Genomic DNA, 27,056 nt, shown 5'->3' with positions numbered 1-27,056 from the left:
AGACAGACTGTTACCTGAAAGACCAAAGATAGTACATGCTGTTGAGGATGTGGAGAAAAAGGAACTCCTGCATACTGTTGGTAGGAATGTAAATTAGTATAGCCATTGTAGAGAACAGTATGGAGGTCCTGCAAAAATTTAAAGACAGAACTACCCTATGATTCAGTAATTCCACTATTTTGTTTTTATATCCTAAGAAATTGAAATCAACATGTAGAAGCAGCATTTGGATGTTCATGTAGATGAGACTCCCGTGTTCATTGCAGTACTATTCATATTCAAGAAGTGTCCATCAACTAGTGAATGGGTAAAGAAAATGTGGTATGAATTATGTGTATGTAGATACATTCTATATTCATCCCACATACCGTTCAGTCATCAAAAGGAATGAAATTCTGTCATTTGCAACAACATGGATGGAACTGGAGATCCTTACGTTAAATAGCCAGCACAGAAGGACAAGTACAACATGATCTCACTCATTTGTGATATCTAAAATTTTGATCTCAGAGAATTTTAGAGAAGAAGGTGGCTACCATATGCTGGGAAGGGTAAGGGTAAGGAGAGATAGAGTAAGGTTGATCAATGGGTATTAAGGTACAGTTAGATTAGAGTAAGAAGTTCTGGTGCACTATTATACAGGATGGTGACAGTAGATAACAACAATGCACTGTATATTTCAAGAAGAAAGAAAGAAAAATTATAAATATGGAAGAGATAAATGTGTAAAAATCTTTTAGTTTTAAATGTTGGTAAAAACCAAGATACAGGATCACCAAATACAGTTTCACAGAAACACGTTTTCTATCTCTGGAATGTATTTGTCACATTTTATGGGTGTTTTAGGTATTCTGTGTACTCTTGTATTCAGATTATTTTTTTGTGACAAAATTGCATTCAGAAAAAATTCAGAACAATTGCATTCTCTTCATTTGCTTCTGGTCAGACATGTGTTCAGTATAGCCTAGCTAGATACACATGTAATGATATACAGACGGAGATAAAGAAGAATAAAAATAAGGACATTGAAATTCTCTGAGAGAAACCCTGAGGAAAGCCTGCCTCTAGAGCATGTGCTCAGTTTCAGTTTGTAGTCCTTCAGAAGATTTTTTTTTTTTTTTTAAATAATGGCCAAAAGAAGCAACTCTGCTTTATCCCATGTTCTTGTTTAGGATTCAAATTAGATACTTTTGTTATGTTAATTTCACTTGTGCCAAAAACTTTCTAGTACTCTCAAAGAGCATGATTTAATTTGGAAATCTATGTATGTGTTTTTTATATTTAAATCTAAAAATGGTTTGCTGGCCATCCATGAAAAGTAATGGTAAAGGTAGCAATTAACAGAAGTTGCTTGGTTGGTACTTATTTCTCACAGCTTGATGGAGTTCATGGAGTTATATAACAATAAACTGTGAAAAGAATAGGGACTATCAGAAAAATCACAACTGTAGTTTGAACTATTATGCCTCCTTGAACTAGTCATTGAAGCAAACTATGAAAATAAGCTTGCACCCATATTTCCATGAATTATTTTTTTTATTGTAAACAAATGGGATACATGTTGTTTCTCTGTTTGTACATGGCGTAAAGCCATACCATTTGTGTAATCATAAATTTACATAGGGTAATGTTGTTTGATTCATTCTGTTATTTTTTCCCTTCCCCCCACTCCTCCCACCCCTCCCACCACTCTTTTCCATCTGTATAGTCCTTCCTTCCTCCATTCTTGCCCCCCTCCCTAACCCTAACTCTAACCCTAACACTAACCCCTCCCACCCCCCATTATGTGCCATCATCCACTTATTAGCAATATCATTCGTCCTTTCGTTTTTGAGATTGGCTTATCTCACTTAGCATGATATCCTCCAATTTCATCCATTTACCTGCAAATGCCATAATTTTATCATTCTTTATGGCTGAGTAATATTCCATTGTATATATATACCACTGTTTCTTTATCCATTCATCAATTGAAGGACATCTAGGTTGGTTCCACAATCTGGCTATTGTGAATTGAGCAGCTATGAACATTGATGTGGCTATATCTCTGTAGTATGCTGATTTTAAGTCCTTTGGGTATAGGCCAAGGAGTGGGATAGCTGGGTCAAATGGTGGTTCCATTCCAAGTTTTCTAAGGAATCTCCACACTGCTTTCCAGAGTGGCTACACTAATTTGCAGCCCCACCAGCAATGTATGAGTGTACCTTTCTCCCCACATCCTCGCCAACACCTGTTGTTGCTTGTATTCTTGATAATCGCCATTCTAATTGGGGTGAAATGGAATCTTAGGGTGGTTTTGATTTGCATTTCTCTTATTACTAGAGATGTTGAACATTTTTTCATATGTTTGTTAATTGCTTGTAGATCTTCTTCTGTGAAGTGTCTATTCATTTCCTTAGCCCATTTGTCGATTGGATTATTTGCGTTCTTGGTGTAGGGTTTTTTGAGTTCTTTATAGATTCTGGAGATCAGTGCTCTATCTGAAGTATGATTGGCAAAGATTTTCTCCCACTCTGTAGGCTCTTTCTTCGCATTGCTGATAGTTTCCTTTGCTGAGAGAAAGCTTTTTAGTTTGAATCTATCCCAATTATTGATTCTTGCTTTTATTTCTTGTGCTATGGGAGTCCTGTTGAGGAAGTCTGGTCCTAAGCCTACATGTTGAAGATCTGGACCTACTTTTTCTTCTATAATCTGCAGGGTGTCTGGTCTGATTCCGAGGTCCTTGATCCATTTTGAGTTTAGTTTCCTGCATGGTGAGAGATATGGGTTTAGTTTCATTCTGTTGCATATGGATTTCCAATTCTCCCAGCATCATTTGTTGAAGAGGCTATCTTTTCTCCATTGCATATTTTTGGCCCCTTTGTCTAGTATGAGAAAATTGTATTTATTTGGGTTTGTGTCCGTGTCCTCTATTCTGTACCATTGATCTACCTGTCTATTTTGGTACCAATAACATGCCGTTTTTGTTACTATTGCTTTGTAGTAGAGTTGAAGATCTGGTATTGCAATACCCACATGAATTATAAATAGAGATTTGGAATAATGGGTTCTGTAAAACTAATTCATTTTCCTTTGATATATTCTTAGGGTTTTTGTCTTCATTTGGGTTGGAATTTGATAGAACATCCAAACATGAGCTCGGCTGAGCAGTGAGTCATGGTTGTACATGTTAAAACCACAGAAATGGTGAAGATTATTTAAGGAAAGGGCATGGAGACATGATAGAGTAAGGTTTCTCTTGATTTAACTGTCTTCAAGGCATAGCATGATAAATTTCTGGAAATTGTTATAATATACTTCAATTCTTTGCTGGAATATATACTTTGTTTTTGTAATTAGGATACATTTTAAATTTATATTTAAATTTTATACTTTCAGTTTTTGCTTTAACTTTTTAAATTTTGTGCAAATGAAATATACCGAATGAAAGATGTTTCCTTAAGGAATTAAGCTAATCATCTTGTTACTATTTATAAGCCAGTGTTTCTAAAACAACATAAAAATCTTAACCCAGATTTTATTTATTTTTTATATTTTTAAATTTTCCACAGAAGACAATTAGTTCAAGGGTACTTACTAGAAATCCTTGGATTAATAAAAGAAGAAATATCCAGAATTCCAATCAGAGATTTCAAAAGGTTTTAATAGTTCATTACACTTATACATGATGATAGGTGGGTTCATTTTGACATAATCAATGTGCATGGAATTTAATTTGCCCCATTTCAGTCCCCAGTGCCCCGCTTTCCTTCCCTTCCTCCTTCTCTTCTTCTCCTTCTCCAATTTCCTTCCTCTACTTCACTTGTCTTCCATTAATTAATTTACTTTTAATTGGTGCTTTATAGATATACATAAAGGCAATGTTCACTATAATATGTTTATACATGCACAAAACTTAATTTTGTAAAATTCTTTCTGCATTTCCTCCCGTTTCCTATCCCTCCAACTTCCCCTCAATTTCCTTCTACTACACTGATGTTCCTTTTATATTTGTGACATCCCTTCACCCCTTTCCACCCTTATTTTGGTCTAGCTTCTGCATATAAGAGAAAACATTTGATTTTCTGAGTCTGCCTTATTTCATTTAGCATGATATTCTCCATTCACCAGCAAATGCCATGATTTCATTCTTCTGAATGATTGAGTAAAACTCCACATATACCACATTTTCTTCATCCATTCATCTATTGCCAAGTACTTGGGCTTTTTCTATAATTTGGCTATTGTGAAGTGGACTGCTATAAATACTGTTGTGGGTATAATATTCTGATTTTAGTTCTTTTGGATAAATACTGAGGAGTGGGATAGGTGGGTCATATGGTGGTTTCATTCCTAGATTTTTGGAATTTCCATACTGCTTTCCAGAGAGAATGGTTGTACTAATTTGCAGTCCTACCAACAACGTATGAGTGTACCTGTTTACTGACATCCTCACCAGCACTTATTACTATATTTATTATTAATATTTGCCATTCTGACTGGAGTGACATGAAATCTCAGTGTAGTTTTGATTTTCATTACCCTGATAGATAAAGGTGTTGAACATTTTTCCATAAATTTATTAGCCATTTGTATTTGTTTTGAGAAGTGTCTAGTTCTTTTGCCCATTTATTGATTTGATTATTTGGAAATTTTTGGTGGAAATTTTTTTTTTTAAGATATTCTGGATATGAATTGTCTGTCCAAGAAGTAGCTGGTAAAGATTTTTCTTCCATTCTGTAGGTTCTCTCTTCACATTCTTAATCATTTCCTTAAATCAAACTTTTAAACTTGATGTCATCCACTAATTGATTCTCAGTTTTATTTCTTTAGCTTTAGGGGTCTTGTTAAAGAAGTGAGTGCCTGCACCAATATGTTGGAATGTTGACCCTATGTTAGCTTCTAGGAGTTGTAAAGTTTCTGTTCTAATTCCTAAGTCTTTGGTACTATTTGACTTGAGATTCATTTGTTTTTATAGTTAAGCCAGTTTTATGAAATAATCCTCACTTAGTCATAGTGCCCTGATCTTTTTATATAGGTATAATTTCCTAACATTTTATTCATAAATTTTACAACTATTTTCAAAAGCAAGACTTAATTGTAATTTTCCTTTCTTACCTGTCATGTTTTGATGTCAGAGTTTTGTGGGCCTCATAAAGTTCTGGCCAAATTCTTTTCTGTCCTTATTATAACACATTTATTTTTTGAGCATGCAAAAGAAATCGATTAGGAAAACTCTTGGGTTTAAGATAATTATTTTGTAGGAAGGATATAATAAATGTATTTTATTATATTTTAAAATCAATATTGTATATTTGGATTTTCTCTTTATTGACAGTTTGAGAAACAGATTTTTCAAGATTTTTCTATTGTACATTATTTTTAAATGAGTCTGCATAATTATTAAATATATCTTTTTTAGTTTTATACAATCTATGATGATGTCTCCTCTGTTCTTGAGTGTTGTAGTCAGCTTTTGTGTTGCTGTGACCAAAATACCCAACATAAATGACTTATAGGAGGAGAAGTTTATTTGAGGCTTATGGTTTTAGAGGTCTGAGTTTATACAGTCAGTCCATTGCTCTGGGTTGAAGGTGAGGCAGAGGAGGAAAGCTGCTCAGCTCATGAAGCATAGAAGAAGAGGGAGAAAGAGAGAGAATCGCAGCAGTCACAGGAGAGTAGCAGCAGTCACAAGTAGTCACAGGAAAGCAGCACCCTTCCAGTGCATTCCACTGTGACTCATCTAATCCAGTCATGCCCTACTGGCCCACAGTTATTACCCAGTCAGTTCGTTCAAACTAAGGAGGACTGATCAGGTTGCTGTTCTCACAATCTGATATTCTACTTCTGAACATTCCTGCAGTAACAAGAGCTTTACAGGGACATCTCATATCCAAGATGTAATGTTGAGATTGATAATTTGTGCCACCTGCCTCCCTTATTTTTGTGCAGTCTTATCAGGAGGTTGATCAAATATATGCCTATCTTTTGGCTTTGTTGACTTTTTCTTTGTGCATATGTTTTTATATTTCATTCATATTTGCTCTCTTTTTATTACCTTATTTTTGTATTTCAATGAATTTATACTCCTACTATTTTTCTAAATTTTTGAAATTTTTCTAATTTTTGAAAATGAAGCTAGATTTTAACTTTTTACTTTCCTTTTTATGTATTTCTTATAGTGATATAATTTTTTCTGAAAACTGCTTTAGTTGCTTCTCAATAACACTGATATATCATATTTTCACTATCATTTAAATATTTTATAATTCTATTTAATTTCATCTTTGACTTGTTGAGTTGTTTTAAGAAGGAATTTTAAACTTTCCAAGCAATTGGGATTTTCTAATTCTCCCTTTGCTTCTGTTATCTATTCTACTTCTTCTGTGATCAAAGCATATATTTTGTGTGAGTTTAGTCTTTTAAAGTTAATGAGACTCACCTTATGAACTAGCATATAGGCAATTTTAATAAATGATCCATATGCACTTATAAAGTCATTGGATATATTTTTCTATATATGTGCAATAGTCAATTTTTAAAATTATGTTAATTAGGTAATCTATTTTTTTTCTACTTTTCCTGCTTATTCTATTAGGTACAGAGTGAGGTTTGTTAAAATTTTCAGCTTTATTGATTTACATTTTTGTAACTTTAATTTTTGCTTTATAAGCTTTGAAACCTGTCTTACTCGAATAGAGAGTAGAAAGATATGTCTATTTTGTTTAATCACTTAACTCTACAGCTACACATTGGCTGTCACACACTAGATATTTGGTGGTTATTTATTTATTGTTTGTTTAAAAAAATAATAAAGAAAAGTGAGGGTGAGAATAAGTGTCCAATGGCAGAATCCAGAAAACATACCTAAGGCAGTAAAAAGTGACATTTGGTCAATTGCCAAAGAAATTAAGATGGTTTTACCAGATTCTGCCAGAAGGATAACATTTATGTGTCTTTGGACATAATAGTCAATATGTTATCATATTATCCTTATTATATCAATAAGGATGCTTATTGAAATAATGACAATCCTATGTCTTTATTTCTTCCTCAATCTGTGACCATATTAGTCTTTGGTTTGTGCTCTCATCTGCTCGATTAATATCACTGATACACAGTAGATAAGATGAAGCCAGGTGAGCGTGCTTGCACACAAGCAGATGGCTTTGACTGATACTGGAGAAATCATCACCATCTCTTATTCTTACTGGAAAATTATCTGAAACTTTGCCTGGTTTTGTACCTTCCAGACTTGATGTCGTCAGCTCATTCTGCCAGAAATGCTGACACATAGGGTCAAAAGACATTTACATGCACAAGATCATCTTAGCTTACATGCAAAAACCAAAATTTAAACCTTCTTTTGCTGAGACCAAAATCCAAAAATCTTTTCATTCTTTATCCTGCTGCTCCCAAAGCTCCCACTTCCTTTCACATAGTATTCCCTGCCAACTTTTGTTGACAGTTAGCTTTCCAAGTATTATGTATTATTCAGTGGGTTCAGTAGACTAGATTCTGGCCCATTAGAAATAGTGTATGTCAGAAATATACCAACATCAGCTCTGCTCATTTCTTGTCTAACAACAAGCCTCATTTTACTTTCTTCGTGTATACAGTAGAGATAAAGCATTTAAATGATAGCTTATTCAAATACCTCAATGGACAAAACAGTTTTCATGTCAAAACTCTCTTTATCTCTATTGTTTTAGCACTGTCTGTGTTTATTTCTGTTTCCATACTGTCATCACTTCCAATTGCCAGTCATCATTACAGACTGATTTTGATGCATTCTATAAGTTTGAATGGATTAATGGTTAGTTGTCTTGTGATTTATGAAACTTGTCATGTAATTAGTATGGTTTAACAAAGAAGATTTTATTTTTGAATGACGAAATCAGTCAGCTCATGAAGGAATACAGTTTTGGTTAATAAGTGAGAAGTAATATTTAAATTCTTATCGGTTTTGGTTGTTGCTGTGGCATAAGATTATCATTTACTGTTCTGATATAGCCTACACTTATTTGGAGCATCACAGAAAAATGACATAGAACAATAATTTTGAAATTTATTCTCCCCCACCACTGTGTAAAATTACTTTGATAGTGTTAGTTAACTTTACAGTCCAATCAAGATTTTATTTACTATACTGGAAAGTAAAATAAAATGTTTATATCTTATTAGATTTATACTTTTAATACAGCCTTAAAGTTATATTTATTCAGTAAAAATACATATTGAATCTTGGTTATGGTAATTATTTCTAAGTGCAAGGGATTGTAGATAAAGTTTGGAGATGTTAAAGGAAAAAACCTCACTACTTGTCTTAAAATATATATATTTAAGGTTATTAAAATATATTAACAATTTTATATTATTGGTAGAAAGGAAATCAAATTAGTGTTTTGGTAATTTCAAAATTCTCAGCAAATATTTTGAAGTATAATTGAAATCAGTCATTTCGGTTCCATTCTTGTTGAAATGGAATGTTTCTAATGGTTATCTATTCAGTAATATATTAATTTACCTTCAGGAACACTGGAAATGACTCATTTAATCATATGGCTCTTAAAGTTTCTGCACTATCCAAGTTTATGTCATTGCATTAGAAAACTAAGCAGATGAAACCGAAGGCCTATAATGTCTTACTGATGGAATTAATTTGTCTATTTTGTGAATCTGCTTTTAGATTTATTTTAGATAAATTAAAGTAATTTAATATGAAAAGTGACCTTTGACAACCATACTCCCTGAAAAACATAGAGCAAGAGAGTCTCAGGAGCCAGATACTATTAAGAGTAAGTGTAATATTCTTGTGCAGGACTGGTATAGTCTGTAAAATCTTATTAGTCTCAATGCCTTGGATAGCCTCCATTTGATTCTGTCATAGTTCTCCCTTTTAAAATATATTTTTAAATGTTTCATTATGAGATGCTGTATTGTGTTTTCTTCCTTGAAATCCAAATATACACTCTATGCTAACTAAAGATGAAATTATTTCCTATGTAAGTATGTGGATGGGTGAAAGATTTAGAATTATTGTACTGAATTTTTTTTTTCTGGCATAAGTAGTAATAGATGTCCTGGCAGTTTATTTAATTTTCGTGTTCTGTTTTCTTAAATAAAGCTTATTTTACTTCTGTAACTTAAGTTTGGCATACATGTCATGTTAAACAGCATTTATTGAATATTGGCTGAGTTCATGAGCATGCCCTTTTTACTTTAAAGCAGCTATTTACATCATAGCACTTGATCTCAAGGAGAAGGGGATTTTAAGATAGCCTGAGGATAATCTAATTCTGGAGTAAATTTTTTAAATGTGATATGTAAAGAGTCCATTTTCTTCTTTCTTGTTCAGATGGTTCTCAAACTCTGAAATTTGACCTATTGTATTCTCCAATCACTATTAATTTCCCCAAGTTTCATTTTCTGTTGAACATAAAGATCTCATCCCCAAACTCTCACACCATCTATTTCCCCTGTCCTATCCCTCTATACCACCTTTCTTCTCTCTTTCAGTGCTGGGAAAATACCCAGGCCCCATGCATGCTAGATAAGCTCTGACCCCTGAGCTATACCTCCAGTCCCTTAACATTTATTTATTTTATCCAGATACTGTATTTTGTAGTATTCAAAATTATTTTTAGAAAGTACCTGAGATCGGAAAACTATCTGCTTCTTCTAAACAGCAGTGTGGTTTAGTGGAAATTTGACTTATTTTATCTGGGATATTTGACATCTTGGCTGAGTTATCTGACTTCCAATTTCCTTATCAGGAAAATGATAATGAAAGTAGTAGGTGTTTGTGTGATGATTAAGCTGAATATTTTGATTCCATAGATTGGACATTCAATATAAACCTTATAGTTACTATGTTATTTTAGAAACTAAGAAGCTGTTGATATTTCCTGTCCTCATTCATGTACAGGGTATTCTTGGCACTCACCCTGGAACTAGGACTGCTACATGCCTCGCTTCCTCCAGTTCTGACATCAGTGTCGCTCTGTGGTTCATCCAGTAGCAGGTGTTGAACATTGATATAAACAGAAGTCTGTCTTCCAAAGCCAAGACAGAAGCCCAGATCCTTCCATTTCCAGTGTTTATTGGCCAATGGAACACTAATGCCAAAGTTACCTCCAAATTCAAGTCTCAGGCATGACAGTTCATTATGCTACCTGCCAAAACCACTGGTCCTTAATTTAAAAAATTAAGGCAGGGTAAAACTTTCTATTAAACAAAGACCTTATGATTTGAGGTGATCCACTTCCATTTTTGCAACTTTCTCTGTATTCACTAGATTGAAACTATATTGCATCTAATTCTTTAATGACATTTCTCATTTAATATAGCAAACTATTCATCATAAATCCTAAAATATTTGTTGGGGGATGAAATTTTAAGAATGTGGAAATTCTCAGTAAAATCTAGCCTTGTTAACATTCTAAGCAATTTTAAATCATTCATAAATAAAATCATTTGTCCAAACCATTTGTATTGACAAGACATTGTCTTTAAGACTACTGCTTTATTTAACATAATTTATAGCTAAATATGTAATTTCAAAGCAATGAAATTATGTCTTCTTTTAAATCATTTTTAAACAAGATAGGTATAACCAAAAATTAGAATAATTCAAAATATAATTTTAAAAGGTAGCACAGTTCTTAAAAAACCTTAGTGATGGAAGTTGAACAGATAGTTATTAAGTTATGATTAACTGTTTGGAATGTTAGTCACTATTTATTAAGAAATAATGTTCCTACTATCATTTTTAAAGAACAATATGTTTATGATTGTGTGTATCCAAAGACTCTATCATCATCTTTCAGGGTAATTCTTTATTTTACTCTAAAGATGTTCTCAAATTTTCTTGAATCATCAACAATTATGATACAGGAGATTTGAATAATCTGATCTCTAATAGGTAAGATAATGAGTGAAATAATAGCCTATCAATAAATTTTGAACAAATATCTGCATTATAAGTCCATGGAAGAAGAAACTTGGGTCATGATTCTTAACTACTTTTCTAGTGTTCTCTGTTTGGTCATTGTACAAATAGCAATCAATAGTTGAAAAGAAATTATATCTTAGTCATAAGATGTTCAAGTTAGTGCACTTGTGTTTTATTTTTTTTTATTTTATTGTAAACAAATGGGATACATGTTGCCTCTCTGTTTGTACATGGCGCAAAGGCATACCATTTGTGTAATCATAAATCCACATACAGTAATGTTGTTTGATTCATTCTGTTATTTTTCCCCTTCCCCCCACCCCTCCCACCCCTCTTTACCCTCTATACAGTACTTTCTTCCTCCATACTTGCCCCCCTCCCTAACCCTAACTCTAACCCTAACACTAACCCTTCCCTCCCCCCCATTATGTGTCATCCTCCACTTATTAGCGATATCATTCGTCCCTTGTCTTTTTGAGATTGGCTTATCTCACTTAGCATGATATCCTCCAATTTCATCCATTTGCCTGCAAATGCCATAATTTTATCATTCTTTATGGCTGAGTAATATTCCATTGTATATATATACCACTGTTTCTTTATCCATTCATCAATTGAAGGACATCTAGGTTGGTTCCACAATCTGGCTATTGTGAATTGAGCAGCTATGAACATTGATGTGGCTATATCTCTGTAGTATGCTGATTTTAAGTCCTTTGGGTATAGGCCAAGGAGTGGGATAGCTGGGTCAAATGGTGGTTCCATTCCAAGTTTTCTAAGGAATCTCCACACTGCTTTCCAGAGTGGCTGCACTAATTTGCAGCCCCACCAGCAATGTATGAGTGTACCTTTCTCCCCACATCCTCGCCAACACCTGTTGCTTGTATTTTTGATAATCGCCATTCTAATTGGGGTGAGATGGAATCTTAGGGTGGTTTTGATTTGCATTTCTCTTATTACTAGAGATGTTGAACATTTTTTCATATGTTTATTGATTGCTTGTACATCTTCTTCTGTGAAGTGTCTGTTCATTTCCTTAGCCCATTTGTCGATTGGATTATTTGTATTGTTGGTGTAGAGTTTTTTGAGTTCTTTATAGATTCTGGAGATTAGTGCTCTATCTGAAGTATGATTGGCAAAGATATTCTCCCACTCTGTAGGCTCTTTCTTCACATTACTGATAGTTTCCTTTGCTGAGAGAAAGCTTTTTAGTTTGAATCTATCCCAGTTATTGATTCTTGCTTTTATTTCTTGTGCTATGGGAGTCCTGTTGAGGAAGTCTGGTCCTAGGCCGACATGTTGAAGATCTGGACCTACTTTTTCTTCTATAATCTGCAGAGTCTCTGGTCTGATTCCAAGGTCCTTAATCCATTTTGAGTTGAGTTTTGTGCAGGGTGAGAGATATAGGTTTAGTTTCATTCTGTTGCATATGGATTTCCAATTCTCCCAGCACCATTTGTTGAAGAGGCTATCTTTTCTCCATTGCATATTTTTGGCGCCTTTGTCTAGTATTAGAATGATATGATTATATACTTAGAGGAGCCAGGAAATTCCACCAGAAAACTGTTAGAACTCATAAGTGAATTCAGTAAAGTGGCAGGTTACAAGATCAATGCTCATAAATCCAATGCATTTTTATACATAAGTGAGGAATCCTCAGAAAGAGAAATTATGAAAACTACCCCATTCACCATAGCATCGAAAAAAATAAAATACTTGGGAATCAATCTCACAAAAGAGGTAAAAGACCTCTACAATGAGAACTACAGAACACTAAAGAAAGAAATCGAAGAAAACCTTAGAAGATGGAAAGATCTCCCATGTTCTTGGATAGGCCGAATTAATATTGTCAAAATGGCCATACTACCAAAAGTGCTATACAGATTCAATGCAATCCCAATTAAAATCCCAATGACGTACCTTACAGAAATAGAGCAAGCAATCATGAAATTCATCTGGAAGAATAAGAAACCCAGAATAGCTAAAGCAATCCTTCGCAGGAAAAATGAAGCAGGGGGTATCGCAATACCCGAACTTCAACTTTATTACAAAGCAATAGTAACAAAGACGGCATGGTACTGGTACCAAAATAGACAGGTAGATCAATGGTACAGAATAGAGGACACGGACACAAACTAAAATAAATACAACTTTCTAATACTAGACAAAGGCGCCAAAAATATGCAATGGGGTAGTACTTTGAAACAGACATTCTCACACATGGATGTTGTCTATATAAAAATAAACCTCCTTTCAAAGACAACTACCCTGAATTGACAGAGCAGTAAGAGAAATCAACAAGGGAAGAAAATCATAGGAAAGAGTACTATGACAAGTGGTGAAACCAAAATATGAAAATGTGATGATCACAGCAAAGAGAGAGGTGGATTCAAAGAAGAAATAATTTCTTACAATATTGAGTCAGAAGTTCATAGTTCTCCCATAATATGAACACCAAGTACAACAATTTCTAATTTATGAATGAATTCTTTCTCCCAAATTCTATTACAATAAAACCATTATTACACAGAAATGATTCCTGAGAGAAACATCACATACCAACTTTCTTTTCAAAATAAGATATGAATATTATAAATAAATTATTTGGAAAATAAATCACATCTAAAATAATAATGCATTTTAAGTAGATTTTATCTTAAAAATATACATCTGATTAAACTCTAATCAATCAATTAATATATTCATCATACTAAAGAAAAGAATCATATGATTATTTTAATAAATGCATCAGAAGTTCTTATAAAATCCTGTTCAAAGAACATCTCTTAGCAACAGGAGAACAGGCAGAACTTTTTAAACCTGATAGTCACAACATAGACTAACACACCTTATTAAATATCTTATGAAATATTTTGGGTAATCAGAGCATCTAGTAATCCAAACAATAAATAAATAAAATAATCTCTAAATTATAAGAAAGGTAATAATGAAAGCTTGGTTGTTTGCTTATGAAATATTTTTACATAGAAAACAAAAAGGAAAATATCATAATTAGTAAGAATTGAGCAGAATTCCTTTGTAGTACAATGCAATAGTATTCTATGGCAGCAATAAATAAGCAGAATTTTAAAAATTTTAAATCACATTGCATTATTATTCACCAGATATCTAAAATTTTTCTTAGGCTATTCAGTTTGTTATAACAAAATACTTTAGATTGGGCAACTTATAAACAAAAGAAATTTATTATTCACGGTTCCAGAGCTGGGAAGTCTAAGACCAAGGTGCTTGAGGTGTCTGGGGATGGTCTGCTTCCTCACAGATGTTGCCTTCTAGCTGTATTTTTGTACTCTGTGGAAAGAGCAAGAAACCTCCTTCAGCCTTCTTTTATAGTGGTACTTACTTTATTCTGAGGACTCTGCCCTCATGATGTAATTCTCTCTCAAAGATCCCACCTCTTAATGCCATCACTTGGGGATTTAGGATTCCTATATATGAATTTTGGCCATATGCAGACATTCAGATCACAGCAATAATATTAAGGATTTAACAAAATTTTGTGTAAGGATGATAAATCTTCCCAAATTGATTCTTAGTCTCAGTGTAATTACACTCACAACCTGAACATTGGAATTAGAAGTTCAGCCCAATTAATACAGAAGAGAAAAAAATTATTAAGATGTTCTTGGAGAAGAATAAGTGGGGCATCTTGCCATTCTGAATATTAAGACATTATAAAGTAATAATAAAATAGCTCATCATTATTAAGATGGATCTAAAAGACTAATGAAATTGGGGAGCTCAGACAGGCCCATGTACATATAGAAGTTCACAGATGACAGTTGTTACTGTGTGTTAGTGGGGAGAGTATTTGACATGGACCCTAGGACAGTTCTTCATGTGGGAAAAGTGAAATCGGAGTCCCACCTCACAGTATTCCCTCTGGGCCTTCCCCTGCCCATTTCCTCATCTTTCTCTAGGTAAACCCTGTGATGAGAAAAATAATTCTTTAAATCCCTCAGAAAAAAATGAGAATGACTTTATGAACTCAGGTTTCAGAAACATTTTGAAAGCATATCAGAAAATGTGTAAACCATATGTTATATTGAAAAGTATGTACACTGAAATCATAAATGTGTGTTCATCATAAGATAGCAAATTGAAAATGAAGGAATAAATCAGAAACCTGGAAAAGATTTATGTCATACATATATAACCTAAAAAGGACTATCTGGAACATACAAAAACATCTATAAATATGAAAAAGAGATGAGAGCAGTTATTATAGTGAACAGGACACATGGATAAATAAATAATTCATGAAAATATCCTCATCAGTAATCCTGGAAATGCAAATTAAAACCACAATAGGATAAAATTTTACCTTCGTTGGATTGCAGTAATTAAATACACTGACAGTGGGGCATCTTAAATAAGCTGGTGGTATAAAATGCTTTGGAAAACTAGTTAGCAAATCCTGCAAACAAGTGATTGTACTTCTGAGTTAAACATAATGAAATACAATTTCACACCTACCACATTAGCAAAAGTATAAAATAAGTACAGTAAAATTAAAAAAAAAGACAACACCAAGTGTTGGATGGAAGGAAGGAGTAAGAGCTGTTATGAAAAGCTGGGGGGTAGTAATCAAAACCTTCCAAAAGCATTTTGGAATTGCTTACTATATATATTTAAAAGAACAGTATTAATGCATCTTCTCAACGACTTTTTCATCAAATTGAATGCAATTTTAACTCAGCTTACCTACCTTATCCCCAAAGTGCCTAGAGAATGCAGTAACAGTAAAGGAAAGGGGTGGGTGGGAGAGAAGAACAGATAAAGCAACAACTGAACTGGGCAGAAGGCAGATTTATGGGGAACAAAAAAATGAAAGTTCTTCTAGTTTCATAAAGTATGTTGTTGACTGGTCCAACTGGATATTTACAAGGAAAAGAAAGAATTAATACAGGTAGCCTCAAAAAAAGATGCAAAACAACTAGAAAACTGCTTATTATTTGCATGTTTACACATAGGCATGCTTCCAAGCCAAGTCAGTGGGCCCACCCTTTGTCTCTCTCAGTAATGCTTTCCTGCACCCTTGTGTCCACCTCTCATTCTTTTCTCATAAATGCATGTTTCCAGTTTCCTGAATGAACAGAGTCCTGAAAGAAATAAGTATGTGTGAGAAAAAACAATCCTATGGGCACAGCAATAATATCAAAATAAATATCAGTAATACCCTTGAGAGCAATAAAATTCTCATAAGAGTACATATTTGTTCAAAAAAGAAGCAAACCCCTTTTCAGTTGCCACACATATACACACACAAACTTTATCTGATTTTCATACTTTTCATTAAGTTTCCAAGTTTGGTTCTCGTTTACATACTATAATACTATATGTAGCAGATTTTGTCTAGATACTAAGATGTCATCAGTGCAGTGATGTTGGAATAAATACAGGAAAAATATATAAACTATAAAAAACAGAACAAACATGAATTATATATTGGTTTGGCACTGTGTTTTGGTTTTATCATCATATACAGATTTTATCAAACATTTTGCTCAGAGTATCATGTAATTTGGCAGGTAAATTGGGTCTAATGTGCTATTATTTTAAACAGGGACAGTTATATGTTAATAGTTTTATGTGGAACCATATTAATCAGAATGCAGAACTATCTCAATCAGTATGATAACTAGTTTTGGAACTGAGTTTTAAACGGATTATGTTGATGTTGGTAGAACAAGTAAGGGAAAGGGTAGGCATTGATCACTCTTCTCTGTAGTCCTAAGTGCTCTATTAGTTCTTAAGAAATTAATTCATCCTGTTTTATTTAATCTAATTTCTATGCAGGTCTATCACCTCTGCCACACTGTAAATCCTATGCTAGGATCTATTCTCATTATCTTTCAACATCCCATAACATTGATTAATAATTATTTACAGAGTGAACAGTCATATCTTAAAAGAACAAAGATTTTTCACATTTTTTAAAGCACACTTTCAAAATGTCTTTCAGAAATTTGGTAGAACTCTATAAAAATGAAGATGACATGGAAATTTCAAAGAGGATTAAGACTCACTGGACTTCTTTGGGCCTAGAAGATGTACACTTTGCAAATTACTCTGTGCTGCTGAATCTGCCAGGTCCTTCTCCCAGCACTGTGACTGTGAGCAGCAGTGGCCAATGCTTTCATCCTGATGGCCAGCCTTGTAGCGAAGAAGCCAGAAAAGATAGCAGCCAAGATCCGCTGTACTCCTATGCAGCCTATTCTGCCAAAGGAACTCTCGAGGTAATATGACCATTTGTCTCTGTCATTTACAGTGAAATGGAATTAGAAAACAACAGCTTTCATCTAAATTGAACTAACTGGCAGGACGCAACATATAAAAGTAACCATTAAATATTCTCAGTGTGTAGGTGCCAGGAAAGGGAAGGAAGATATGGATTGTCTGAGCCTTTTCCTATCATATTTTGAAAGTGAAAACGTGTTAGAAAGATTTAATTCAAAGGTGTTGAATGTGTGACTGAATCATTCACATTTTGCTCAGTCCATATAGTGCAGTCTATTTCATTCATGGTTTTCAAGAGGCAAATTTTAATGCATTGCTATGGAGAGAAAGAATAGAACCAGAGAGGACTGTGTTTTGAGACTGTGCACACAAGAAATGAAGTAGAAAATTGGTGTGATTATTCACACATTTAAGTTGTGAAATACAGAGCATCTGCCTTCATGATGGAAAACACATGTGATAGGGAACCAGGTGTGGATTGTTTCTCCACCTTTTCTGGGTTAGGTAGATTTTGGCATGGTGAGTTCTTTGGGTATGGTGGTTAAGTTAAAGACTTTTACAGCCACAGGTATTAGTTTTGAATCTCATCTCTGTGGTTACCCACTGTTATTTAGTCACCAGTGCTAAGTGTCCTTACCTCTGTAATAGGAATAGTAATAGTTCCAGCTTTCTAAATTCACTGTGAGAATTAAATTAACTAATATATGTGAATCTTAGAGGACACAGTATAGGCTACAGTAAGGTTGATGCAATGACATATACTTGATTACTAGTTTCTTTCATATAGGAAGGTTTTCTGTCCCTATGTAAAAGTGAAATTTTAACAGAAAGTTTAATATTTTAAATGAAATTATGGATTGTCTCTTTCAATGCAAATGAAATAATGTCATTTGTAACTAGTGTTTATGGATAAATTTTTGAAAATCTTATTAACTATGATTAATATATGGAATATTTAAATTATATAATGCTACTCTACAGAAATACTAAAAAATAATATAAAAATTAAGCTGGTTTTTAATACATCTTTTTCCTTTTGTGGGGCCCAGGGATTGGGGTGATGCACCTTTACAGGTGCTTTAGTACATTTCTTTGCTACGTTGGTTGTATCACATTCTTGGCAGAACAGCATATAACCCATACAACCTCGAGATGTTTTACTATTAATTATAATTTAATTTAATGATAAATATCCACAGTGTTTCTACTGCAGGACTCATGTAATTTGAATTAATGTACACTCTTTCTGGTGTAATAATGGAAGCTAAATATACCTGTATATTAATGAAAATAGGAGAGCCAGCTAGCTACCTTTTCTTCGTCAGAAGGTTTGGACTTAAGCCAAGATTTTAAAAGTAAACTGTTTCAGTCAGCTTTTTCACCGCTATGTCCAAGGACCTGACAAGAACAATGTAGAGGAGGAAATGTTTATTTGGGATTCATGGTTTCGTAGGTCTCAGTGCATAGATAGCTGACTCCATTGCTCTGGGCCTGAGGTGAGGTAGAACATCAAGGCAGAAGGGCATGGAGGAAAGCTGCTCAAAACATGAAAATCAGGAAGCAGAGAGACTGCTCTCCTCATCAGAGTCAAAATATGCACTGTGAAAGGCACGCCCCCAGTGACCCACCTCTTCCAACCACACCCTACCTGCTGACAATTAGCACCAAGTTAATACATTCAAGAAGATTAATACACTGGCTAGGTTAAGGCTCTCATAATTCAATTATCTTACCTCAAAACTTTTTTGCATTGTCTTACCATGAGCTTTTGGGGACCCCTCATATCTAAACCATAGTATAACTCTGGGCATTTAGTCTAGATTTTTAACCCTGCATATGCCCGCATACTTACAGCATTCTCTTTATTCCAATTGTCTCAAGTCCAACAACACAATTGTCTCCCAAGCAAACACATGTCTGAAACAGAACAACCACAAAGACAGGAGTAGTTTTAGGAAATCCTTGGAATCATCCCCTATTTATTTCATTTTCTTCTGGCAACCACTGATCATTCCTTGCCTGAGGAGATAACCTGAAAAAATCATGAAACTACAGCTTAGGTTCCTGTTTCCTTAGCATATGATAATCTGCTGGCCCTTTAGATTAGAGGTAGAATAAGATTGAATGAATTTTATAAACAAGAGTCGATCACTCTGAGAATTTTCTAAATATATACCTTAGTTATAAAAGTTCTATTTTTTCCCTTTGTTTCATAAATAAGAAAGCCTAGAACTGCTGCTTATTCATGGAATTATACAAATGTTTCTGAAGAAATCAATCCTTATTGGGGTCTGTTGAACCATTTGCAAATGTATTAAAACTACCCTTTAGAATGAAGATGAGGTAAAAGATTTTTTATAAGGTAGCTATTAAAAGGCAGAGTTAAGTATAGATGTAGAAATACTCTCCATATTTGAAATGTTAGGACTAAGCAAAAGGGAAACTAAAACTCAAAACTAACTAAAATGCAGTTATGCATAAAACAAATACTTTGTACTTGAAGAAAACAATTTGAGAAATAAATCATACAAATGAGATGAAGATATTGAAAACTATTTTAATTATTACTTTAATAATGCAAATCTATTATACTAAGTACATATTAATTTAAATATCTATATCAAAAAGCACATAAATTATTAATACTGATTCTTAAAGCGCAAACTATATTAGTATGACTTCCAAAAACAAAGTGATTTCTAGGTGACTATTGTATATGCATACTGACCACTGGCAGTACATACCTCTTCTTTGATTTTGAGAACTTCTGTTTGCATGAATTTTTATCAGACTGAGCCTTTACTAAGTTCTTAAACTGTTCTGTCTGCCAGCAAATCTCACCACAACTTTTGCTTTTGACAAGGTTGTTTGTGGAAGAAAAGTGCCCCTTTATTTTGAAGACATGTCATGTCCATTCATCATATGACCGTTTTGTATAAGCTTCCAATTTGTGCTTTCTGGTAACAGTCTAAACAGCATTTGTGATATCTGAGATCTACTTCGAAAACCTACTTAGTGCCAGTGTGATGGATGGTGTACTTTGCAACTTCTTTGTAATTCATCGTACACTAGAAAGGTGACATTGTTTACCCCATCATAATGACAGGTGGGTCAGAAGGGAGTCCTAAGGAGAGTTGTCCTGTCAGATGCAAAATACATATTAAAATGGATACATAAATAATTTAGATGAGTGAAGTTAGCTTTAGGGAATAAAAGTGATTTATATTTTTATTAAAGGTTAAATATCAATTAAAATATCATCATAAGATTAAAGACATTGGTAGTGATTTCTGACAATACTTGTCAATTTTATAGAGTACATATGGTTTTTATGTGATTCTTGTGCAATTTATTCTTTTGTTCTTTGGGAAACCAAGTTAGATGCAGTAAAACAGAATACAATATTTAACCTACATTTGCTAGATGGGTTAGATTGGTTAGATTGGTTAGATGGGTTCTGCTGTGTTCTACTTTTTGAGCAGGGAATTGTTCTTATTCCTGTACATTTTATGGATATTGAATATTTTTCTTTGGTAAAACTTCATTTATTTATTTGGGTTTGTTTTTTTTTTTATTTGTTTGTTTTTTTGGGGGGGGGGTTTGCCTGAAATATAAAGTCAAATACTGCAATTATTTTTGCCAACTCTTTCAGGAGACTTCCTTATCAGCTGCACAAATGTTGTATTGGGTCTTTTCAGTTCTCTAAGACTTAGGGTCCTCATTTGTATAAGGGGGATTATAATAGTCACTTAGATCGTTGTCATGGGGAAGAAATAATAAAAATATATAAAGTGCCTGGTACTTAACAAAGTACTCAATAAATGTTAGCTCTTGCCTGGCAGAAATTAGAAACATTTAAATGGAAGAAATTAAGAAAATATCAGAACTAAATATCAATATTTGGAAGTTCCAACTTCTGTCATATTCATCATGTATCTTAATCTTCCTATCTTTGTCTTCATATGAAAAATATTAATCATTAGGGAAGAAAATGCTTTGACAAGCATGAATAAATAATAGAATATACATAATACCCTGATCATATTTTCTAATTAAATTGAAGGCTCAAACAAATTAGGAATGAAATTTTTTTTTTCTTGAATGTGGAATGATAAATCATGTCATGTTGGGCCTGAAGAACATTGCTTTGTTTAAAATGTGAAGACATAGTAGTGTGACATATAAAATCTGAACACTGTATCATATGTTTTGTCAGAAAGTTTTAGAGAGAAAAAAATATCACCACTACCAGGAACCCTTGAATAACTTACAATATGATATCTATTTTCTCAAGGGTGGGAAAAATCTGTCTTTTTTACGTTTTGATATTTTCAAATCAAAACACTGTTATCAGTATTATGGCAAAACGAAAAGCTATGTACATTTGGTGCTGAATGATTCTTGTTATAGATCAAAAACATTAGAAAGCTAGGGGAGTAGAATGGGATGATCTTATTTGAATTGTGGGGTTTGAAGAGGAAGCTACTGTCTTACTGACAGAAATGTGAGCTTGGAACAGTTTTTCAATGTTGAAACTGACTTAGCATTTTATCTGTCTCTCTTCTTCTCTAGTGGTATTCATCCTTTGACAATGAGGCCCAAATGTGAAATAAATGACTGTGAACACAGCTGTACATAACTGTTACTAATTTTTTAGAACTGTGCATAAAGTTCCTGGGCTCAATATGACCTTCTGTTTATGGTCTCATCAGTTCTGTTCACTAACCATTTGAGTTAACAAGAACAGTAGAACAGTTCCATATTGCTACTTTCTTATTTGGTTAGTTTCAACATATTTAAAGTATATTTGCCCCTGTATTTAAGATTTAGTCAGAAGTACATACCAAAAAAACCAAAACAAAACAAAAAAAAAACAACAAAAAAAAAAAAAAAGAAGAAGAAGAAGAAGGAGAGGAGGAAGAGAAGAAGTAATCAAAGTAATCCAACAAAACATATTATCCATAGTTAAATCTTAAATCTTGGGTAGAGAAGTTACATTTTCTATGTGGGAAAAATAGCCTATTTTATGAAATAAAAAATCTTAAAACAGAGGTAGTTGAATTCAGATAAGTGGGTAAAGTGCAACAGACAATTCTCTACTGGAATAAATGTGGCATTTTCAGTGAGAAAATGTTTGAATGTAGACTTTTATTTAAACTAAAGTTATTTCTAAAGGTTCTAAACCACCATAATAATTTGGCAGAAAATTCTAGTGTTTTCAAAGTGTCTGATTTGATTTAAAGCATAGCACTTAGAGTTAAGTAATACTGTAGTTTTCTTAGCAAAATTTTGGGATTTTTGTTTTTAGCAAATTTAATTTATATCTTAATTTCTATGAAATGTAAATACTTAAATAAGACAGTTTACAAATAAGATTTCCCTCATTTCAGTAAGTTCCACAAATTCAATCTTTTCAGAACTAGAGAGTTATTTGGAAAAGATGGTTCCTATATTTTTGCAGTATTTCAAAACACTAATCCAATTTATTTTAGAAGGAAAGTTTTGTCATATTAGTTTCATAACCTTTGACTTTCTTGAATAAATTTTCAACTCCTCCAACACCCTTACCATAATAAGTTGAGTATCTTTTATTAAATAAAACACCTTTCGATTATTAATTTATTATCTTTATATTTTAATTTGGCTGACAGATGGGTTTTATGTTTAACATTTAGGAAATATATACTGAGTGACTTTTATATGAAAATCAAAGAGCATACAGTGATAAATAAGAAAGTTTTGGCCTTACCACATCAACTGGAAATCTAGCGGGAGAAATGTATTTATGTATGGAAATGTATAAATGCATTCTACTGTCATGTACAACAAATTAGAAAAAACAAAAAAATTTAAAAAGTGAATTAAAAAATAATACTAAAAATAAAAATATATAAAATTGCATGACTTTATGTTGGTATGAACTCTAGCAAGTTATTTAAATACTCTAAGCTTCAGTATCTCTGTATATAAAATGGTCAGAAATATCTATCAAATAAAAATATTTTGAAGATAGGCAGAAAACAATTGATAAAATCTTCTTAGTAAAATGTCTAGCACAGGGAGCATAAATGGTTGTTTATTTTTTTTTCCCATTTTAACATGTCAGACTATTCCTATATAGTTTAATCCTTCTTATAACACACAAACACACAAAGATACACATGCATGTATACACACATCTTTGATTAAATTTCTCAGTAGATGCCATTTCATGTGAAACTATTCTTGCCTTGTCTTCCTTTTGTCATTACACACTTTTTGCTCTCATCTGCCTTTTGAGAAACTTAACATTTTATCAATGCCCTCACACCAACTTTCACTTCTGTTTTCATCCACCTAGCAAACCTTAAGTTGTAGGTGCCCTACCATTTTAAAAGACTGTGTGCCAGTGTTCTAGTGGTATACTAGAACCAATCAAGGTAACTCTTTTTTGCTGCTTGAGGGTTAATACTGTGCATATTTATGAATTCTGTTCAACTGCCTCCCCCCAATTCCTCATGAACTGATGTCCTATTGGCACCTCGAAATCAGCTTTATTGAGAATCTTTAAACCATAGAAATTTTCCACTACCATATATAATGATTTCTTTTCTTGGTATCAGAGAACCATTTTATTAGTATACAGCTTCCTAACATTCAGCAAGAGCTAGTGGGCTAGACTGCCAATATCAGTATGGTCACAATATTGGGGTGGGTGGACAGAGCCAAGAACAACGCCATTGGGTTAAATGTGAGCATGCCCTCAGATTTCACTTGCAATCCCCTACCTCCTTCATCTATGGCCAAAGAAGTTATTCAAAAGTCACTCATACAATTCAAAGGGGCAGATGGTTTCCTTTAGATTTCAAGGTCTGATGTGAGCAAGTAAAATTGATTTTCATAATACAGATGGTAGATCAAGATGTAAGTTCGTTTCAAGAATTCCCTCAAGTTTTCTGTGAGATGTAAACCTTCTTGGAATACTTCTGGATCCTGGACTGCAAATATATACTACAAAATATATAGTATCGGTTGATCTTTCATGCTCTTCTTCAAACAACTGTCTGGGCTACCAACTCTGCTTGGAATTTTGGTGGACATTAACTCATTTCCCACCATATCTTCAGTTATATCTTTGTTAATGGCTTGCTCCCTACCTCACCCCCCAAGATAAGATTGAATTTTTCACAACTTCATTCCTGGACGCTTATCTCTGAGATAACCATGCAGTAATGTCATCAATAATTTATTTCGTGTTTTGTAGGAGTCTTGATTTAACCAGAGGAAGAGCAGTAAATAGGTTTAAGCATGTAGAAAATGACAAAGTTGCAGAAACTCTTATGATCAGTTACTGCTGATATTCATGGAAATATAAATGGAGTAGGACTTCTTTTGCACTTACTTATTTGGTCTTTTTTAAGAAAGAATACTCCAGGTAAGTTTCTCTGTACTTCCATCATTACTAGGATTTGTCATACAAATGGAACAAAATCTTTTTGGAATATAGACATTCTTAAATCTCATTTTTGGTTAAAAGCTGACAAAAAAACCAATATACTATCACCACTATCAGCTGTACATTAGCTCAGATTTACCACCTCACTTTTATTCTTTCCTTCATTGATACATTTCCTAAAATTCTATCATTATCTAATCCCCATATTTAGAAGAAAATCAATAACTCCGTACTTCAAAATCCAATAGTAATGTCTTACTCTTAACATGTCTGATGTCTTAGTTTCATTTGATAAGAGTTTTTCTTTCGCTCACAGACTTATAGCTGCCTAAAAATATGTTTACCAGGCCAATGCACAGCTTTTCTTCACTTGGATATGATCTTGGCAATATCTGACATCCTTAGTAAAGAATTCCTCATCACCCATATGTTATTGTCTTTAAGGCATATTGTAACTGAAATTTTTCTCAACTTTTAATGTGTTTGTTTACTTTCCTGTCCATCTCTCAGAATATAAGCAGTATGAAAGGTACATTTGTAACTAATTTACCACCATATCTTCAGAAACTAGAATGTAGTCTGATATGAATTATTGAAAAATGACATAATTATCTTTAATATTCTTCTTGGGTTTCCATAAATCAGTTTCTTCCTGCTTTTTTCCTACTTCTCTACATGTTTTCTATAATCCCTCTTAAAAAGTATACTTTTTGGTTTTAAAATGAGACTCTGTTTGATTAATAGAAATGGCTAAAAGGGATATATTCCAGTTGACTGTGTTATTTTTAAAATGCTGGACAAATAATATAAGTGATAGCCATTCTCAAAGGAATGCTTTATCAAATTCTGGAGAATTCTGGAACTCTTAATCAAAATCAGGAATAAAAATATTTTCTTCCTTTATATTTTCTTAATCTGGTATGCAATCTTATTCTAAACTTGTATGAATTTTTTCTACTAACTTTAGAGACTATATACTTAGAATATGAAAGTGAAATTTAGTTTTAATTAAGTTAAATTTCATATTTCAAATATTTTAACCTACTTTCCATCATATATATACATATATATATTTGTTTATAAAATTAAAGACATGCTTAAAATTTATTAAAGAATTGTTATGATTTAGATGTGAAGAGTCTCCCAAAAGTTCACATGTGAGACAATGCAGGAAGGTTCAGAGGAGAAAATGATTGGGTTGTAAAAGTCTTAACCCAATCAGTGAATTAATCCCTGAGGGGATTACTTGAAGTGGTAGGGTGTGGCTGGAGGAGGTAGGAATTGGAGCCTGGCTTTGGGGTATATGTTTTGTACCTGAAGAGTGGAGACTTTCTCTTTCTCTGCTTTCTGATCACTGTGATGTGACCTGCTTTTCTTCACCACCCTTACCTTGAGCCCTGAGAAATGGAGCGGGCCTACTATGGACTAAAATCTCTGAAATCATGAGCCCTCAAATAAACTTTTCCTCTTCTACAGTTGTGCTGGTCATTTACTAACAGCAGCCAAAAAGCTAACTAAAACAACAATCTATGCTAAGGCAAGTAGCAACTGTAGTTTATCTTTGTTATTTCTACTATTATAATGTGATCATTCTTACATTAAGCATTACATTTAGTATATCCATATTGTAAATATTTTTTTCAACAATCACAGGAAAGAAAAGATGACAAAATTGAGAAACTCTTTATCTGAAGCCACCTCATTATCCTTTGCAAAAATAACCAAAAATAATTCAGTCTCAAATGCCGAATTCAGTTGAGATATACCAATCTAATCCTCTATCTAGTGTTGCCTCTGATTGGTTGCAAATATGTTTTAACTTATTGGTACTTGTGCTGTACTAGTAATGAAATATTTTAAGTATTTCTGCAGTTTACACCGACCCCTAATTGGTTTGGGCAACTATTTTGAAAAGGTGATGCTTGATTAGTGAGTGGAGGGAAACAACATTGGTCTTCATGCTTGGATGCATTGAGGTCTGTATGATAATGTTCATGATGGAAAACCCTTGAGGGAACTTAACAACAGAAGAACTGATTAAACCTTAACAAGCTCTGAACTTTTAACTCTTTATAAATATTGACATACTAATGCTTTTAAAAAGGAAAATGTTAAACACGGATAATCATTTTGATTTTCCAAGTTTTGTTTAACATACTTTATTTTGAAAAGAATTCAAAAGGTGGATTACACAAGGTAATAATAAATTCAAAAGTAAAAACTTGTTTTTAGATCATGGGTACTTGAGATAATATTGTATTCTGTCATCAGAAGACTTGGGTTTATCATTTCTGAATTTGAGTAGAAAATTGCTATTTTAGTCAAGGCAAACTTTTCTAACATTCTGTACATTCTGAATCTCTCTTAGATAACTACGAAGGCTCACAGTGATTGATTTGATTGAAAATGTCATCTGAATAATTTCAA

General features: G+C 33.2%; 1 protein-coding gene across 8 annotated transcripts in view; it reads left to right on the top strand.

Annotated features, from left to right (window-relative positions):
* The window catches only part of NAALADL2 (N-acetylated alpha-linked acidic dipeptidase like 2), a 1,337,824-nt gene that overhangs the window by 735,961 nt on the left and 574,807 nt on the right, over positions 1-27,056 (top strand). For all 8 annotated transcript variants that reach the window (XM_079155143.1, XM_079155140.1, XM_079155138.1 and 5 more), the window contains one exon: positions 16,920-17,193. In XM_079155143.1, coding sequence (XP_079011269.1) covers positions 16,920-17,193 — 274 coding nt within the window. The remainder of the gene's footprint in view (positions 1-16,919; positions 17,194-27,056) is intronic.

Source organism: Sciurus vulgaris (assembly GCF_902686455.1).
Source record: "Sciurus vulgaris genome assembly, chromosome: 10".
NCBI classification, from domain to species: Eukaryota; Metazoa; Chordata; class Mammalia; order Rodentia; family Sciuridae; genus Sciurus; species Sciurus vulgaris.
The sequence above is the reverse complement of the archived record's forward strand: the minus strand, read 5'-3'. Positions and strand labels throughout refer to the sequence as shown.